The sequence below is a fragment of the Entelurus aequoreus genome, linkage group LG21 (assembly GCF_033978785.1).
Source record: "Entelurus aequoreus isolate RoL-2023_Sb linkage group LG21, RoL_Eaeq_v1.1, whole genome shotgun sequence".
Classification (NCBI taxonomy): domain Eukaryota; kingdom Metazoa; phylum Chordata; class Actinopteri; order Syngnathiformes; family Syngnathidae; genus Entelurus; species Entelurus aequoreus.
Genome location: NC_084751.1, coordinates 23704619 through 23722071, shown reverse-complemented (window position 1 = coordinate 23722071; position 17453 = coordinate 23704619). Strand labels below are relative to the sequence as shown.

General features: G+C 39.2%; 1 protein-coding gene across 1 annotated transcript in view; it reads right to left on the bottom strand.

Moving 5' to 3' along the window:
• The window catches only part of pcsk5a (proprotein convertase subtilisin/kexin type 5a), a 124743-nt gene extending 107609 nt beyond the window's left edge, over positions 1 to 17134 (bottom strand). Inside the window, exons 1-3 of the mRNA XM_062031209.1 lie at positions 16828 to 17134; positions 11380 to 11481; positions 1163 to 1297 (exon numbers count right to left, since the gene is read on the bottom strand). Of these exons, the coding sequence (XP_061887193.1) occupies positions 1163 to 1297; positions 11380 to 11481; positions 16828 to 16848 (258 nt within the window). The 5' untranslated portion in view covers positions 16849 to 17134. The remainder of the gene's footprint in view (positions 1 to 1162; positions 1298 to 11379; positions 11482 to 16827) is intronic.
• Between the last annotated feature and the right edge of the window lie 319 nt (positions 17135 to 17453).

Sequence of the window (17453 nt, the reverse complement as noted above, 5' to 3'; positions counted from 1 at the left end):
CAATCGTTGAACCGGAAGTATTGGTACACCATTGAATCCAATACAAAAAGCTCTGATTTCATCTCAAAATTCTACAGTATTCTGGACATCTGTGTTGGTAAAATGCAATTTGTTTAATGAACAATGAAGACTGCAAAGAAGAATGTTGTAGGTGGGATCGGTGTATTAGCGGCTGACTACAGCAACACAACCAGGAGGACTTTGAGATGGATAGCAGACGCGCTAGCTGCCGACCTCACCTTGACTTCCTCCGTCTCCGGGCCGCCGACCGCATCTATGATCGTCGCTCCGTCGATCGCTGGAACGCAGGTGAGCACGGGTGTTGATGAGCAGATGAGGGCTGGCTGGCGTAGGTGGATAGCTAATGTTTTTAGCATAGCTCTGTGAGGTCCCGTTGCTAAGTTAGCTTCAATGGCGTCGTTAGCAACAGCATTGTTAAGCTTCGCCAGCCTGGAAAGCATTAACCGTGTATTTACAGGTCCATGGTTTAATAGTAGTGTTGATTTTCTGTCTATCCTTCCAGTCAGGGGTTTATTTATTTTGTTTCTATCTGCATTTAAGCCCGATGTGTTATCACATTAGCTCCGTAGCTAAAGAGCTTCGCCGATGTATTGTCGTGGAGATAAAAGTCACTGTGAATGTCCATTTCGCGTTCTCGACTCTCATTTTCAAGAGGATATAGTATCCGAGGTGGTTTAAAATACAAATCCGTGATCCACAATAGAAAAAGGAGAAAGTGTGGAATCCAATGAACCCTTGTACCTAAGTTACGGTCAGAGCGAAAAAAGACACGCCCTGCACTACACTCTAGTCCTTCACTCTCACGTTCCTCATCCACAAATCTTTCATCCTCGCTCAAATTAATGGGGTAATCGTCGCTTTCTCGGTCCGAATCGCTCTCGCTGCATTGTAAACAATGGGGAAATGTGAGGAGCCTTTCAACCTGTGACGTCACGCTACTTCCGGTACAGGCAAGGCTTTTTTTTATCAGCGACCAAAAGTTGCCAACTTTATCGTCGATGTTCTCTACTAAATCCTTTCAGCAAAAATATGGCAATATCGTGAAATGATCAAGTATGACACATAGAATGGATCTGCTATCCCCGTTTAAATAAAAAAAAATTCATTTCAGTAGGCCTTTAAAACGTTATGTTTTACTCACATTATACCACAGACATTTCCACGTTTGGTTTTTGAAGAGTTGCATTTCGGTGCAAAGATGTGAGGTTTTTTTGTCAAGGATGTGAACAGTTATTTTGGTTCTTTTCTGGATCACCTGCTGTTGCAGCCATTGCACCTTAAAAAAACAAAAACAAAAAACAATTTGCATATCCGATAACAGGAAAACTGAAGGATGCCCGGGTGTTGATATATTTTGTACATCTAAGATGCTAACACTGATCCAATGTGGGTCAATATATACTGAGCTATTTGAACAACACATTGACATAATAGCTTTTTGTCATAGGTGATGAAGAAAATGTGTTTAATATAGGGGACCCCCAAACTAATGGAGCGATGGATGGGGGGGCCCCCTACTTATATATCCTGAATACAATGGTATATGTATATATACAGTCGTGGTCAAAAGTTGGTATGTATGGTATGTAAAGAACATAATGTCATGGCTGTCTTGAGTTTCCAATAATTTCTACAAGTCTTATTTTTTTGTGATAGAGTGATTGGAGCACATACTTGTTGGTCACAAAAAACATTCATGAAGTTTGGTTCTTTTATGAATTTATTATGGGTAGAGGTGTCCGATAATGGCTTTTTTACCAATATCCTATATTCCGATATTGTCCTACTCTTAATCACCGATACCAATATCAACCGATACCGATATATACAGTTGTGGAATCAACACATTATTATGCCTAATTTTGTTCTGACGCCCCGCTGGATGCATTAAACAATGTAACAAGGTTTTCCAAAATAAATCAACTCAAGTTATGCAAAAAAAAATGCCAACATGGCACTGCCATATTTATTATTGAAGTCACAAAGTGCATTCTTTTTTTTAACATGCCTCAAAACAATAACAGTGCAATACTTTTTCATAACATGATCACTACTGCCTAGTTTCTCGTTTTATATTCTTATTTTACTGTTATATTTTTATTCTCATTGTTGATTTTTATTTTTATTCTTATTGTAATATTTTTCTATTCTGTTTCCATTTATACCCCCATTATTTACTTGTTACTATTTAAATTCGATCTCAATTATGTACACTGCTGCTGGAATTTTTATTTTCCTGAGGGAACTCTCCTGAAGGAATCAATAAAGTACTATCTATCTATCTATCTATCTATCTATCTATCTATCTATCTATCTATCTATCTATCTATCTATCTATCTATCTATCTATCTATCTATCTATCCAAACAGCAGCTTGGAATTTGGGACATGCTCTCCCTGAGAGAGACTATGAAAGGTTGAGGTGGGCGGGGTTGAGGTGAAGGGTAGGGGTTAGTGGGGGGGTTTATATTGTAGCGTCCCGGAAGAGTTAGTACTACAAGGTATTCTGGGTATTTGTTCTGTTGTGTTTATGTTGTGTTACGGTGCGGATGTTCTACCGAAATGTGTTTGTCATTCATTCTTTGGTGTGGGTTCACAGTGTGGCGCATATTTGTAACAGTGCTAAAGTTGTTTATACGGCTACCCTCAGTGTGACCTGTATGGCTGTTGACCAAGTATGCCTTGCATTATTTCGTGATGAGTAAAGTCGGTAGATATTATGTGACTGGGATGGCCTGCATGTAAAGGAAGTGCCTTAAAGGTTTATTGTCTCTCTGTACCTCTCCCTATGTCCGTGTACACAGCGGTGTTTAAAAACGTCATACATTTTACTTCTAAAAACCGATACCGATAATGGTCATGTTCGTTGGAACATAACCATTTCCGGTTCCGGTTCACCGTGCGTGACTGCTCGCCGTCTGTTCGCTGTTGCGAAATAGGCTAAGTATTTTAATTGTTCTACAACTTTCTTACTACTTCTCAAACATATTTAGTGGTACTATGTAACTTGCAAATCACCCGATCTCTGTCTCACCACCTCTTCCTCAGCTAGCTAGCTGCTAAGCTAGCGCGGAGAAAGGCAGCGCCGGTCAGAAGGTAAGTAGGAAGCTACTCCCGCACACCGTGACCACTTCCCGGAGGACAGCAGGAACTTCACTCGGTGACAGAAAACACTGTGAGTAATGGCTTCCTGTGCGTCTTGCACCATACTCACGGAGAGGTTGGCTCTGCTAGAGGGCCGTGTCCGCCAGTTAGAGCAGAGTAATGGCGTAACTTTAGATGTTGCGGACACATCTGCTAGCGTTAGCTGTAGCGAGCTAACTAGCCCAGCTTGTAGCAGTCCTAAGCGGCCTACAAGCTACGGTGTACCGGTTGAGACGCATAACAGATTTAGCTCTTTAGCTAGTCCTACACCCCAGTCTTCCGGGCACCACACCTTAGTCATAGGGGACTCCATCACCCAAAACATAAAGCTTAGCAAACCAGCCACAATAAAGTGTATCCCCGGGGCCAGAGCACCTGACATTGAAGCTAATCTTAGGGAGCTAACTCGCAACAGGCCTAGGAAACACGTACGACAGGCTAATCGCACCACTAGTTATGCGAATATAGTTGTACACGTTGGCTCCAATGACACTAGGATGAGACAGTCAAAGATTACAAAGAGAAACATAGCCAGGACTTGTGATCTCGCCAGAAAGATGTCCAGGCATCAAGTAATTGTCTCTGGCCCCCTGCCTGCGAGAGGCAATGATGAGAGATATAGCAGATTAGTCTCGCTTAACAAGTGGCTGACTATCCTCTGTAGACAACAGGGACTAACGTTTATCGATAACTGGCCCTCTTTCTGGGGCAAACCAGGCTTGCTGATGAGAGACGGCCTTCACCCTAACCAACCCTAACCAGGAAGGCGCCATCATCCTGTCTAGAAACCTAGACTACTGTTTAAGTCTCACTTGACTGACTACACTAGAGCAAGCCCGGTCACAGACAATTACAGAGTCTGTTAGTCCGGGTGAGGAGTCAGTTAAACTAGAATTAGCCAGCGCCAGGCTGGATAATCCATGTATGCATAGCAATTCTCTTAGAATAAAACACAACTCACATAATGTTTTTTCTGTTGTGACTATGTCAGAGGTGGACATGCATTCTACTGAGGTGGAAAATTATGATATGTCCAGTCTATTGCAGCACCAAGCAAACACTCTGAAAATTCCAGTTATATCAATTCCTAGATATGGTCGAAACTATTTAAAGTGCACTACGCATAATAAACGCAACATTGTTAATATTGCTACTACGGATAATCTTAACAAAAACTCGTCAAAACAGCCCAATACCTATAATATGGGCTTTTTAAACATAAGATCATTGTCTCCCAAGGCGTTATTAGTTAATGAGGTCATTAGAGACAACAATCTTAACGTCATTGGTCTTAGCGAAACCTGGCTCAAACCAGACAAATTTTTTGCGCTAAATGAGGCATCTCCTCCTAACTATACGAATGCACATGTTGCCCGTCCTCTTAAAAGGGGAGGGGGTGTCGCACTAATATACAATGAATATTTTAACCTTACCCCTAACCTAAACAATAAATATAAATCGTTTGAGGTGCTTACTATGAGGTCTGTCACACCGCTACCTCTCGACCTGGCTGTTATCTACCGCCCCCCTGGGCAGTATTCGGACTTTATCAGTGAATTCTCAGAGTTCGTTGCTGATCTAGTGACGCACGCCGACAATATAATCATAATGGGGGACTTTAATATCCATATGAATACCCCATCGGACCCTCAGTGCGTGGCGCTCCAGACCATAATTGATAGCTGTGGTCTTACACAAATAATACATGAACCCACGCATCGCAACGGTAATACAATAGATCTAGTGCTTGTCAGGGGTGTCACCACCTCCAAAGTTATGATACTTCCATATACTAAAGTAATGTCCGATCATTACCTTATAAAATTTGAAGTTTTGACTCATTGTCAAAAAGCTAATAATAATAATAATAACTGCTATAGTGGCCACAGCATTAATGCTGCCACAACGATGACTCTTGCTGACCTACTGCCTTCGGTAATGGCACCATTCCCAAATTATGTCGGCTCTATTGATAACCTCACTAACAACTTTGACAATGCCCTGCGCGAAATTATTGATAGTATAGCACCGCTAAAGCAAAAAAGGGCCCCTAAAAGGCGCACCCCATGGTTTACAGAAGAAATTAGAGCTCATAAATTATCATGTAGAAAGCTGGAACGCAAATGGGGTGCGACTAAACTTGAGGTTTTCCATCAAGCATGGAATGATAGTCTAATAACTTATAAACGCATGCTTACCTTAGCTAAAGCTAAATACTACTGAAATCTCATCCACCTCAACAAAAACGATCCTAAATTTCTGTTTAGTACAGTAGCATCGCTAACCCAACAAGGGACTCCTCCCAGTAGCTCCACCCATTCGGCAGAGGACTTTATGAATTTCTTTAATAAGAAAATTGAACTCATTAGAAAGGAGATTAAAGACAACGCATCCCAGCTACAACTGGGTTCTATTAACACAAATACGACTGTATATACGACGGATACCACCCTCCAAAACAGTCTCTCTATTTTTAATGAAATAACATTAGAGGAATTATTACAGCGTGTAAGTGGGATAAAACAAACAACATCCCCCACATATGCGGTCCTCTCCAAGGTTTCTCATAGTCATTCACATTGACGTCCCACTGGGGTGAGTTTTCTTTGCCCATATGTGGGCTCTGTACCGAGGATGTCGTTGTGGCTTGTACAGCCCTTTGAGACACTTGTGATTTAGGGCTATATAAATAAACATTGATTGATTGATTGATTGATGTTTACTTGACCCACTTCCTGGGAAACTTATCAAGGAACTGTTTGTATTATTAGGTCCATCAGTGTTAAATATTATAAACTTATCACTTTCCTCCGGCACTGTTCCCCTAGCATTTAAAAAAGTGGTTATTCATCCTCTGCTCAAAAGACCTAACCTCGATCCTGACCTCATGGTAAACTACCGACCGGTCTCCCACCTTCCGTTTATTTCGAACATTCTCGGAAAAATTGTTGCACAGCAGCTAAATGAACACTTAGTGACTAACAATCTCTGTGAACCTTTTCAATCCGGTTTCAGGGCAAATCACTCTACGGAGACAGCCCTCGCAAAAATGACTAATGATATATTGCTAACGATGGATTCTGATGCGTCATCTATGTTGCTGCTTCTTGATCTTAGCGCCGCTTTCGATACCGTCGATCATAATATTTTATTAGAGCGTATCAAAACACGTGTTGGTATGTCAGACTTAGCATTGTCGTGGTTTAACTCTTATCTTACTGACAGGATGCAGTGCGTCTCCCATAACAATGTGACCTCGGACTATGTTAAGGTAACGTGCGGAGTCCCCCAGGGTTCGGTTCTTGGCCCTGCACTCTTTAGTATTTACATGCTGCCGCTAGGTGACATCATACGCAAATACGGTGTTAGCTTTCACTGTTATGCTGATGACACTCAACTTTACATGCCCCTAAAGCTGACCAACACGTCGGATTGTAGTCAGCTGGAGGCGTGTCTTAATGAAATTAAACAATGGATGTCCGCTAACTTTTTGCAACTCAACGCTAAGAAAACGGAAATGCTGATTATCGGTCCTGCTAGACACCGACATCTATTTAATAATACCACCTTAACATTTGACAACCAAATAATTACACAAGGCGACTCGGTAAAGAATCTGGGTATTATCTTCGACCCAACTCTCTCGTTTGAGTCACACATTAAGAGTGTTACTAAACGGCCTTCTTTCATCTCCGTAATATCGCTAAAATTCGTTCCATCTTGTCCACAAGCGACGCTGAGATCATTATTCATGCGTTCGTTACATCTCGTCTCGATTACTGTAACGTATTATTTTGTTTTGTTTTCGGGCCTCCCTATGTCTAGCATAAAAAGATTACAGTTGGTACAAAATGCGGCTGCTAGACTTTTGACAAAAACAAGAAAGTTTGATCATATTACGCCTATACTGGCTCACCTGCACTGGCTTCCTGTGCACTTAAGATGCGACTTTAAAGTTTTACTACTTACGTATAAAATACTACACGGCTTAGCTCCAGCCTATCTCACTGATTGTATTGTACCATATGTCCCGACAAGTTTATTAGTGATTCCCAGAGCCAAAAAAAAGTCTGCGGGCTATAGAGCGTTTTCTATTCGGGCTCCAGTACTCTGGAATGCCCTCCCGGTAACAGTTAGAGATGCTACCTCAGTAGAAGCATTTAAGTCCCATCTTAAAACTCATTTGTATACTCTAGCCTTTAAATAGACCCCTTTTTAGACCAGTTGATCTGCCGTTTATTTTCTTCTCTCCTCTGCTCCCCTCTTCCTTGGGAGGGGGAGTTGCACAGGTCCGGTGGCCATGGATGAAGTGCTTGCTGTCCAGAGTCGGGACCCCGGGTGGACCGCTAGCCTGTGCATCGGTTGCGCTGCTGACCTGTCTCCGCTCGGGACGGTTTCCTGCTGGCCCCACTATGGACTGGACTCTCGCTGATGTGTTGGATCCACTGTGGACTGGACTTTCACAATATTATGTCAGACCCACTCGACATCCATTGCTTTTGGTCTCCCCTAGGGGGGGGGGGGGTTACCCACATATGCGGTCCTCTCCAAGGTTTCTCATAGTCATTCACACCGACGTCCCACTGGGGTGAGTTTTTCCTTGCCCGTATGTGGGCTCTGTACCGAGGATGTCGTTGTGGCTTGTGCAGCCCTTTGAGACACTTGTGATTTAGGGCTATATAAATAAACATTGATTGATTGATGATTGATTGAATAACGAAACCAATACCGATCATTTCCGATATTACATTTTAAAGCATTTATCGGCCGATAATATCGGCAGCCCGATATTATCGGACATCCCTAATTATGGGTCTACTGAAAATGTGACCAAATCTGCTGGGTCAAAAGTATACATACTGCAATGTTAATATTTGGTTACATGTCCCTTGGCAAGTTTCACTGCAATAAGTTAAGTTAAAGTTAAGTTAACTGCAATAAGTTAAGTTAAAGTTAAGTTAACTTAACTTTAACTTAACTTATTGCAGTGAAACTTGCCAAGGCGCTTTTGGTAGCCATCCACAAGCTTCTGGTTGAATTTTTGACCACTCCTCTTGACAATTGGTGAAAATTGGTGCAGTTCAGCTAAATTTGTTGGTTTTCTGACATGGACTTGTTTCTTCCCCATTGTCCACACGTTTCAGTCAGGACTTTGGGAAGGCCATTCTAAAATCTTAATTCTAGCCTGATTTAGCCATTCCTTTACCACTTTTGACGTGTGTTTGGGGTCATTGTCCTGTTTGCTCACCCAACTGCGCCCAAGACCCAACCTCCGGGCTGATGATTTTATGTTGTCATTTTTGTTTCATCTGACCACAGAACTTTCCTCCAGAATGTCCAAAAGGTACCAAAAGCACCTTATTGCAGTGAAACTTGCCAAGGGACATGTAACCAAATATTAACATTGCAGTATGTATACTTTTGACCTAACGGATTTGGTCACATTTTCAGTAGACCCATAATAAATTCATAAAAGAACCAAACTTCATGAATATTTTTTGTGACCAACAAGTATGTGCTCCAAACACTCTATCACAAAAAAACAAGAGTTGTAGAAATTATTGGAAACTCAAGACAGCCATGACATTATGTTCTTTACAAGTGTATGTAAACTTTTGACCACGACTGTACATACATTTTTATTAAAAAAAAAAAGAAAAAAAGTTTAATCAAGAAAAAATGTTACAACCCCCCTACAATATCTCTCTATTCTTTTATTTATCTTTAATATGCCGACAGGCGCATACAAAAACGAGCTGCGGGACAAAAATAGACGTGGTGTTGTGAAAAAATGTGCTGCTCTATAAAAAAAAAAATGCAACCAGTTGGATGACATTTTCTGAAAATGTCCGAAATAGGTCCTGGAACAAATGCTTTTGTAGTTTTTACCATTATTGCTATGGTTATTTTAAGGAAACCTTTAGCGTTGAAGCACATGCGTGCGCATGGTTCAGTAAGTTTGGGTAGCAATTTTCTATGGGTAGAACATTTTTTGTTTACCCTGGACATGCCTGGCATTCTAATATGGCCAAAGGTCCAGGGCACAGATAGCAGGCCCATCAAAATTTCCGCACAAATTTTCTAGTTAATAATTCAAATACTTTAAAAATGTTTGCAAAAGGGCTACCTTTGGGACGTCGAGTCAATCAATAATTAACGCTCATTATTTCTGAGCCACCATCCATCTATTTGACTTCACAATTCCGGGTTTCCACAACTGTTGATGGCTTGTACAGACTTATCAATATACAGTCTGTTTACTCTTTTTACTTCTTGGAAGCTCTTCTGGAACCACAAAAGTTGTTTGTTGCTTCGTTATCCGGGTAAGTTTTACCTTTGACTGGACTGTTTATGGTTTTATATCATTCAACAACCGCAGCTGCTGTTTTGTTCTCTCTCTTGTAACGTTTTTGTTCAATCAGTGTCTCTAACCAAGACATCATCTAATCGCTGATTAAATGCAAAGAGGTTACTTTTGCTATCTAGGTAGATTTTTACTTTCTCGAGACACATTTGATTGTAATTGTTTTGTTTATTTTTAAAGCTACATTGCAGTATATCTCCTGTTTACAGTTTAACATTTAAAAATGTCCAAAGAGGAGTAAAAATGACTGTATTTAATGTGTAACAGCTTACCATTTTTTTAAAACAATAAAATACCATAAAAAGATAAAGACGTGTTCTAGCAGAGTTAACAGAGTGTATGGCTAGTTTCTATAGTAATAGCAAACCTGAACAATAAGGAGTTGACAGAAACAATATTTTTTCAATGTACAAATCAGTGGTTAAACAGTCCCATAAATTATTCAATAACCACCACAAATGAAACAGGGATTGATGTATCTTTTTCTTAAAGAACCAGTAGATTGGAAAAACAAGTTGCCTCTATATTGAAGCTATTATCTTATAAATTATGCATGACACCGAAAGACTTACAAGGTTTGCAAGTAAATAGATATTTTTAAAATTGTATCAATCTCAGAGATTCCCGAGCCTTTTTGAGAGATAATAAACTCACCAGTCACGTCATCGCAATGCGAATCATGCAGACTTTGTGAGAGCCAACAACGATTACTTTGGGATCATGGTTAATTCTTCATATATACAGGGATATATGAAGAATTAATCATGATGCACACAAGGGGTTAACAAGGAAACATCTCCCTAGAGATACCCTCTTCAATAGTGTTTGTCTCCATCTACAGGTATGCACTGAATGTCACAGATGAACAACTTCTAGATGCATGGCTAAATCCTCCATCCAAATGAGAGGCACGATTTATAATCTAGAATACCTTTGACGAGCCGAGACGCGATGATGCGGAAGCAGCAGGACGTCACGACCAGCTCACAGTAAAGCAGCAGAGGGTTACTGAGCTGTGTGCTAAAAAATATTTCGACTGCGTTAGCGCTTGTAAAAACATCGCTAATATTTGGTTAATATTCCGATCAGCATTGTTGTCGGGTTTTGGATGGTTATTTAGAGGGTTTTGTGCGCGAAATAGATAGCCCCCATTGACAGACAATTTATGTCTTTATTTAGGACTTCATGTCTTACATAAGGATTGTGAATGACAGACAGCACATTTCTCTGTAATTTTTGCATATTTTTAGTATGACTGATCTGATACTATGGCCATAGTGTGAAGTGCTACTCCAGTGATGTCAATCTGCGGAAATTACCAAAGAATTTCGGAGCGGAATATTCAAAATGGTTGACTGAATTTGTGTCATTTTGCGATTTTTAGACGGTATTTTCACATACTTCGTGGATTTGTAAATACAATTGGATACGGTTTAATGGATACAATGAAACACATTTAAGCATTTAAAGTCAACTTTTTTTTCCCACTCTACTAGTAATGTATTTGTAAGCATTTGTTATGTTCGATTGAACCACTTTGCGTGTGCTCATGTGTCCATTAAATGTAAGTATGCAGCTGATCAATAATTATATCAGACTTCAATGTCCAGTTACTATTCCTCAGTCCCTCTGCCGGTTCTGAACTTCTGTTTTGATACAAACCAGTTGAGATTAAATCAACAGAGCCCCTGCTGGTTGCAGCCATGTAGCATGTGCTTGGTCTTCCGTTGTTCATTGAAATGGTGACTTAAAAAAGACCACTTTGAGACTAGTTTGAAAATGTCTGACATGTGGAAATGTGCTGTTGATAAATATTCCCAGATTTTGGAGTACAGCTACAAGTACTACACCTTGGTCTCCATGGCCATGTTAGTTGTCGCCACATTGTTGGGCACCGTGGACCGCTTTGGGGTATCGCGGTGGCGAAAGACGTAAAACTTCAGGTCTCCAATCTGGCGGCACAAATAGAGAATCAGTTAAAGGGGTCATATTGTGCAAAACCCACTTTTCTTTGTACTTGTTTTTGTGTAGGTGGGTTTCCTATATACGAGCCCATTTTTTTTGGGATATGCATCTCGTGCACGCAATACAGTAGGTACTTGATTTTGATATATGTAATGCTCATAAGGCAATTCTAGTAAAATATGCAGACATGAGATGTGTCAATATCAAAATATTGCTTGAAATACATTTTTGGCAGCAGCAAAGTGGTCGTTTTGGTAGTGTTTAGCTCTAAAAAGGGTATTTCAACAAGTAAACAGTACAGTAGGTACTTAATTTTGATATATGTAATGCTCATAAGGGTAATGTAGTAAAATATGCAGAGATGACGTGTCAATATCAGAATATTACTGGAAATACATTTTTGGCAGCAGCAAAGTGGTCATTTTGGTAGTTTTTAGCTCTAAAAGGGTACTATTTCAACAAGTAAACAGTACAGTAGGTACTTGATTTTGATATATGTAATGCTAATAAGAGTATTCTAGTAAAATATGCAGAGATGAGATGTGTCAATATCAAAATATTGCTTGAAATACATTTTTGGCAGCAGCAAAGTGGTCGTTTTGGTAGTGTTTAGCTCTAAAAAGGGTATTTCAACAAGTAAACAGTACAGTAGGTACTTAATTTTGATATATGTAATGCTCATAAGGGTAATGTAGTAAAATATGCAGAGATGACGTGTCAATATCAGAATATTACTGGAAATACATTTTTGGCAGCAGCAAAGTGGTCATTTTGGTAGTTTTTAGCTCTAAAAGGGTACTATTTCAACAAGTAAACAGTACAGTAGGTACTTGATTTTGATATATGTAATGCTAATAAGAGTATTCTAGTAAAATATGCAGAGATGGAATGTGTCAATAATAAAATACTACTTGAAATCAATGTTTGGCAGCAGCAAAGTGGTCATTTTGGTATATTTTAGCTTTGTAAAGAATATTTCAACAAGTAAACAGTACAGTAGGTACTTGATTTATATATATGTAAAGCCCATAAGGGTATGCTAGTAGAATATGCAGAGATAAGATGCGTCAATATCAAAATACTACTTTAAATCAATGTTTGGCAGCAGCAAAGTGGCCATTTGTGTAGATATTTGCTCTAAAAATGGTATTTCAACAAGTAAACAGTACAGTAGGTATTTGATTTTGATATATGTAATACAGTGACGTGCAGTCACTAGAGGCAGGTGAGGCTCAGCCTCACCTGCCATCATGGAAAGAAAAAAAATGTAAAAAGAAAAAAAAATTATTAAATTGTTATATGTATCCAGTGATTATACCATAAAGTTATTTTCCATTTAACTTCACCAGTTTTAGATTATTTTTATTCAAAATCGCTGAATTTTCACATTTGCCGTTCAAATACTGAGAAGAGACTTGCGGTGAGTCACCAGCCAGTTGAGGCACGTCACTCAGTTGAGCCTCAACATGGATTGCGGACTCGGCTAACTGCTGGGCTGCTGTGCAGTGAGACCGTATTGCTATATGAACTATATTATACATTTCCATAGTTTAGTTAGCTGAGGTATATAATGTACAGTGTATTTTTTCAACAACTGTATGTGTGTAACGTATTTCTTGTGCTGAGCAATCATAAAACTGCTGCGAAGACACACTGGCTGAGGCTCGCAGTAATCCTGCCTCCTTGTGCCGGATAATGCACCCGCCGTAGAATGCACCCCCTGACGGGAGTGTTATATCAACTAAAGCCCACACTTAAACTTTCCACGTGCAAGATTGAATCTATTGTAACCTATTTTTATGGGCTTTCTTCTTTGTGATGTTAAATTCCTGTTATACGCTGTTATACAGTATATACCTTGCGCTCTTATTTTGAAGGCGCTAAGAGCGGAAGTGATGACACGTTGGAGTGGAGCGGAGGTTTTTGAAAGAAGGTAAATAAAGTGGTCCTCGTGTAAACTGGAGCCTCCGTGTTTATTATTTTGTAGTTTCATACAGTATAGGCGACATTTATAAACCCTCGGTTACACTATTTAAAAAAGTTATTTAATAAGAAGCCAAAAAGTGCAAAAACAATAATGTTTGTGTTGGAGGAGTTGTGAATGACCGCAGGGCCAAAACATTAGGTACACTTGCAGACTGCAGCACGGATTTCATATTTCATTCATTCACAACTCCTCCAACACGAACATTATTGTTTTTGCACTTTTTGGCTTCTTATTAAATACCTTTTTTAAATAGATTCAATCTTGCATGTGGAAAGTTTAAGTGTGGGCTTTAGTTGATATAACACTCCCGTCAAGGGGTGCATTCTACGGCGGGTGTGCATTAATCCAGCACAACAGCGGCGCATGGACTTCATTTATAAGTAAAGGTAAGGCCATCATAACGTTTTTTTTTATTAAATATACTTTTTTGTGTGCTACAGTTTGTATGTGTAAAGTTAAAGTTAAGTTAAAGTACCAATGATTGTCACACACACACTAGGTGTGGTGAAATTTGTCCTCTGCATTTGACCCATCCCTTGATCAACCCCTGGGAGGTGAGGGGAGCAGTGGGCAGCAGCGGCGCCGCGTCCGGGAATAATTTTTGGTGATTTAACCCCCAATTCCAACCCTTGATGCTGAGTGCCAAGCAGGGAAGAATGCTGGTATGAGCTTTTAAACATAACCCGTTAACTGCTGCCAATCAAATGGTGAACAAGATACTCTTTAGGGTTCATATGTTTGTAATTCTGACTGTGATGAAGTCAGTGCCACACCAGCCATGAACCTCACCGCACGTCACTGATGTGATACCCATAAGAGTATTCTAGTAAAATATGCGTGTGTAAATATGCGATGTGTAAATATCAAAATATTACATTGAATCACTTTTTGTCAGGCAATATTACATTTTATGACAATTTTACATAAATTAATACATCCAAACACTTTATACATATTTATTATGTGCAGGAAGAAATAACAGTTACAATTGTATGTATCTTCCAAACAAGAAAGAGGTTTTATCACATCAACATCAGACTAACAACACTCCTTTAAATCTCATCAATACCACAGAAAAGGCAAACTGTCATTTTCCGGGCACGATAAAGTCTTAAATAATGTCAAACACGTAGCGTTACAATAACCATGAAGATAAAGTGTTTGTCTTTCACCTAGTAATCCGCTGCTCTCGCAGGCATTCACATTTTGCCACAACACCTCTAAAAGGACATGGGGGAAAGTCGTAGTTGGAAATACAGCCGAATTAACTCCGGAACTGACATTTTCACACACCTCAAACCATACGCACGCATCCAATGCTTTTTTGTGTGCACGACAAACTATCTCGTGCGCCCTTTAGGGGCTCTGTACCTATAAGTGCCAATATTTGAATTCAAACCATGTAGAGGTTGTGGAGATAGTTAAATAAAATTTGTCACCGACAACTATATTTGTAGACAATAGTCTTGACGTCATCACTCGTATTTTTCCAGCCGCAAGCGGGTCAGCACTGCCACTCACAAAAACAACGCCAGTGATAACATTTAAATTGTGAGAACATTTCCTCTTATTCTTTTTTTTTTTTTCTTCTTATTTTCATTAATCAATCCAACAAAATAATACACAATAATACAATTCCAATTCCAAAACCAAACCCGGCCCAGCAACATTCAGAATAGCAATCAACAGAACAATTGGGAGGACACACAAACATGACACAAAACAATCCAAAAGTAGTCAGACAAAAATGAATAATATCAACAACAGTAGCAATATTCAAAAGAATTCCAACAGAGCAGTGTTTGGAAATCCCTCATTGACATTATCATCACAGCTATTTATAAAAAAATAAAAAAAAATAAAAAATGAATAATAGTGTCACAGTGGCTTACACTTGTGTCGCATCTCATAAGCTTGACAACACTTTGTGCCCAATATATTCCACAAAGATAAAATAAGTCATGTTTCCGGTTCATTTATTAGTTAAAACAAACTTAAATAATGGATCCCATATTCCAATATATGACTCATTATTATCTAAACTAAAAGCAGTTTTTTCTACTGATATCATCTCCATAGCTTGTATATACTGGTCAGTATGAGTTGGACTATCATCTATCCATTTTTTTAGTATTACCCTTTTTGTTATGATGCATATTGAAATTAACGCTTGATGACACGTTATTACAGTGTTTTTCAACCTTTTTTGAGCCAAGGCACATTTTTTGTGTTGAAAAACTCAGAAGGCACACCATCAGCAGAAATTATTAAAACACGAAACTCAGTTGACAGTAAAAAGTCGTTCTCGCAATTGTTGGATATGACTTTAAATCATAACCAACCATGCATCACTATAGCTCTTGTCTCAAAGTAGGTGTACTGTCACGAGCTGTCACATCATGCCGTGAGTTTTTTTTGCTGTTTTCCTATGTGTACTGTTTTAATTCTTGTCTTGCACTCCTATTTTGGCGTTTTTTTTCTCTTTTTTTGGTATTTTCCTGTAGCAGTTTTATGCCTTCCTTTGAGCGATATTTCCCACATCTACTTTGTTTTAGCAATCAAGAATATTTCAGTTGTTTTTATCCTTCTTTTTGTGGGCATTGTTGATTGTCATGTCCTGTTCGGATGTACATTGTGGACGCCGTCTTTGCTCCACAGTAAGTCTTTGCTGTCGTCCAGCATTCTGTTGTTGTTTACTTTGTAGCCAGTCAGTTTTAGTTTTGTTCCCTAAGCTTCAATGCCTTTTCTTAGGGGCACTCACCTTTTGTTTATTTTTGGTTTAAGCATTAGACACCTTTTTACCTGCAGCCTGCCTCCCGCTGTTTCCAACATCTACAAAGCAATGAGCTACCGGCTGCCACCTACTGATATGGAAGAGTATTACACGGTTACTCTGACGAGCGCGAGATAGCACCGACACTCAACAACAACACATAACTTGCAGATTAGAATTACTGGTTTGCAAAAAATATTTTTAACCCATATAGGTAAAAATTTGATCATCTCCCACGGTACACCAGACTGTATCTCACGGCACACTAGTGTGCCGCTGCGCAGTGGTTGAAAAACACTACATTATTAAATGGATGCAGGTCACCAAAAATACAAGTTTGCAGTGTCATTGGGATGTTTATATTTAGGAATGTGATTGCTTCTTTTGTTGTTTTCAACCATAACTCTTTTATTCTCTGACATTCCCACAATAAATGAACAAGAGTTGCTACTTCATACATAACTTGCTATCCACTGCACCAATTTTAAACAGCCGAGAAGATGTTTTTTTTTTAAGATTAAAGTACTGTATTTCCTCCTATTCTTGTTAAAAACATGAATACCTTGCTCATACCTTGTTTATATGGCTGTACATCTGTGATTCGCAAGCATTTGAAGCGGAAACATGATGTCGGACATTTGAAGGGAGGACGCGGTCTCAGCCTCGGTAAGATTGTTAGCTTGTACCTTGCTGGCTAGCTACAAGAGTGAGACGAAAATGTGTGAAAATTAACTTTAACTTTCATTTTAGTAAAGTCAGCCAGCTAAACTTTGTCTACATCAATTTGAGTACTTTTTAAAACAGCGTCAATTTGCAATGCCGTAAAAAAGGGCGAGGTAACAAATGCGGACAGAACAAAAACACACCCACATTCAGTAAGACTGACAGGCACCAATGCAGAGGTATCATAAGATTAAATATACGATCTATTAAATAGCCAACATTTAAAGAATTAATCAAAGATACAATTCTACACATTGAGTCTATTAAGGAGCCTAAAACTGCCAAGAGTTAATCAATAGTCAATATACCAGTGTGCAGCTTTTTAAACATCACATAATGCTTCTTTTCTTTTTGAGGGAGTTAGATTGTGTGTATTGTTGTTTTCATTGCTGCTATTTTAACTGTTTTTTTAATCCATAAACAAGGTTAATTTAATTCGTCTTTCCTCTTTTTTTTTTTTTTTAAAAAGGACAACA